General features: G+C 55.6%; 1 protein-coding gene across 1 annotated transcript; it reads right to left on the reverse strand.

Annotated features, from left to right (window-relative positions):
• Positions 1-608: 608 nt before the first annotated feature.
• On the reverse strand, positions 609-1,994 carry LOC125758223 (basic salivary proline-rich protein 2-like). Its single transcript, XM_049415181.1, has one exon. The coding sequence runs from the start codon at positions 1,992-1,994 to the stop codon at positions 609-611; it is 1,386 nt and encodes a 461-aa protein (XP_049271138.1).
• Between the last annotated feature and the right edge of the window lie 776 nt (positions 1,995-2,770).

Consider the following 2,770-nt stretch of genomic DNA (forward strand, 5'->3'; position numbering starts at 1 on the left):
ATATTTAAAGTAATGTGATTAACCCTTTCGGCCCTGGCGGTGTCAATTGACACCATGACACAACATTTCCTCTAGCACCTCGGAAATGAAACCAAAACTCGCCATTTTCGGGGGCATACTTCTTCAATGATCCCCACTGCGTTTGACACCAAAATGGTGACATGCTTGCGGAGCTGGGAGCCGTAGTGAAGAAGCAGCTTGACCGAAGTCATGGGTGACGCCGTGGCGGGTCAGCTGAGGCGGCTAAGCGCAATTTTCGGGTCGACGTACCGAAGCTGTTTCAATGAGTATCACATTGAAAAATGAGACGTGGTTCACATTTTGTGTACTCTAGTGAATAGCGGGAAAAAAGATGCCATTTTTCTCATTTCACAACCGCTGAGTCCTGATGACCTAATTTGATGTCATGTCTGTAAATCCATTAATACTTGCACTACTGGCTAAATTTTTCGTTTGTGGTCTTCTGAGGTCATAACTATTAGGAAAACAAACACAAAAAATGTCCCCGACCAAAATAAATAATCCAGGGCTGAAAGGGTTAACAGCGCATCAACTAATAAAACATAGCACAACTGCGCGGAGGAACACTTTACTGGTTTACAAGCGGTTCAAGGCGGTGGCAGCTGCCAGCTGTACAGCACACCATGACGCCGCATCTCGCGCAGCTGCATCTGCCTGTGCAGTCCCAGAGGACACGGCGGAATGACCACAGTTGGCGAGGACTCCGGTGGAGGCGGCGGGGACGGCAGGGGTTGCGGCACATCGGTCAGAGCCTCGTCTTCGGTGTCGGGCACCAGGGTCCTGGTTGACGGGCCTCCTGTGGACGTCATGCTAGGAATTGGAGCCTGATGGATGGGCACGCCCCCTTCCACCATGGTCGAGTTGAACGGCCCGTCCAACGCGCCAACTCGACCAGGTGCAGCCAGCACGACGCTGGAGGCACGGCGACTGCCGCTGCCGGACTCTTGCGAGACGGCGAATGAACTGCCGCACGCACTGCCGTCAGACGCGGGGTCCGACTGGTCTTCGCAGTCGGCCGCGTGCCATCGTATAGTTTCGACTTCGTCGTCTTCGGAACTAGGCGAAGATGGTGAAGGGGCTGCAGTCGTCCTCGTCGTCACCGAAAGGATGCCAGACGACGACGCCACACCACCCCTAGAGGTGGGAGCAGCGGCGGAAGACGTGTTCCGCTGAACTTCCGTGGTGTCCGGAGATCCTTGGGCGGCGGTGGTTGCCGAGGTCTCGGTCCTGGTCTTGGGACGACGACGACGTGCAGCTGGTACCGGAGTAGGCACTTCGGGTGCCAGGCGGTCGGCTGTAGGACCACCTACAGCATGACTCAGCTTGGGCGGCTTCGAAGGTACTTCCTGCTCGTCATGCCCACCACGACTTCGACCACCACGGCTCAGCTTGGAAGGCTTCGAAGGTCCTTGTCCGGCATGCCCACCACGACTCTGTTTGGGCGGCTTCGAAGGTCCTTCCTGCCCGGCATGCCCACCACGACTCCGACCACCACGGCTCAGCATGGGCGGCTTCGAAGGTCCTTCCTGCCCGGCATGCCCACCACGGCTCAGCTTGGAAGGCTTCGAAGGTCCTTGCCCGGCATGCCCACCACGACTCCGACCCCCACGGCTCTGTTTGGGTGGCCTCGAAGGTCCTTCCTGCCCGGCATTCCCACCACGGCTTAGCTTGGAAGGCTTCGAAGGTCCTTGCCCGGCATGCCCACCACGACTCCGACCACCACGGCTCTGTTTGGGCGGCTTCGAAGGTCCTTCCTGCCCGGCATTCCCACCACGACTCAGCTTGGAAGGCTTCGGAGGTCCTTCTTGCCCGGCATGGCCACCACGACTCCGGCCACCACGGCTCTGTTTGGGTGGCTTCGAAGGTCCTTCCTGCCCACCATGCCCACCACGACTCCGACCGCCACGGCTCAGCTTGGGCGGCTTCGAAGGTCCTTCCTGCCCGTCGTTCCCACCACGACGTTTGGACGCCATGCTTAGCTAGCAGCAGGAGACACGTCAGCCTGGCAGAGAACCAGAGCAAGCAGCAAGGAGTGCGCGTGTCTCGATACAATGCTCGTGACACCTCATGTGACACCTAGCTCGCGGCTGATGATGATGATGATGATGCTCCTGGGATGATTGGCACCTACCCGCCCAGGGGGATCTACTGAAGCCGCTCGATGATGGACGATGACGGCGACGCTACAAGCATACGCAAGCGTTTGGCAGCGTCTGAAGTTCCGATTTGATAAATCTCTTGGATACGCTTTAGCGGTCCGTTTCCGCTTTCTGTTCTTATCCTGTGTTACAGTGCGTGGCCAATCAAAGTGGTAACTTCGGTGAGTGAAATGCAGAGATACGTCGTTCTAGTGAGAGCAGAGAACCAGGCCGAGCACTCTGAGTGAAGCGCATCAGTATAGGAAATACGGCATACAGCTAGCTACTTGCCCAAAGCTTTGTATCAAACGCGAAAGTTAAGAAGAAGAAGAGGGAGGAGGAGAAAAAAAGATCGCGCGGATCTAAGTACGTTTCGTATCCATGCAAAGCGTTTCATAAAACTGATCATATATAAAACGCATAATATAAAGCGCTAGGCTCCAAAATGGGTAAAAACCCATTTTTTTTTTTGTGCTTACGTGGCGGCCCGGCAAAAGGGCGCAATATGTCCCCCCCCACCCCAACTAATTTCTAGCTTTCAAAGAGAAACCGTTACGAACCGTTGTGACCATTGGTTGTGACCCTTAACTCTCCTTCTTCTTTTTTGTTCC

This window comes from Rhipicephalus sanguineus, chromosome 4, assembly GCF_013339695.2.
Source record: "Rhipicephalus sanguineus isolate Rsan-2018 chromosome 4, BIME_Rsan_1.4, whole genome shotgun sequence".
Classification (NCBI taxonomy): Eukaryota; Metazoa; Arthropoda; class Arachnida; order Ixodida; family Ixodidae; genus Rhipicephalus; species Rhipicephalus sanguineus.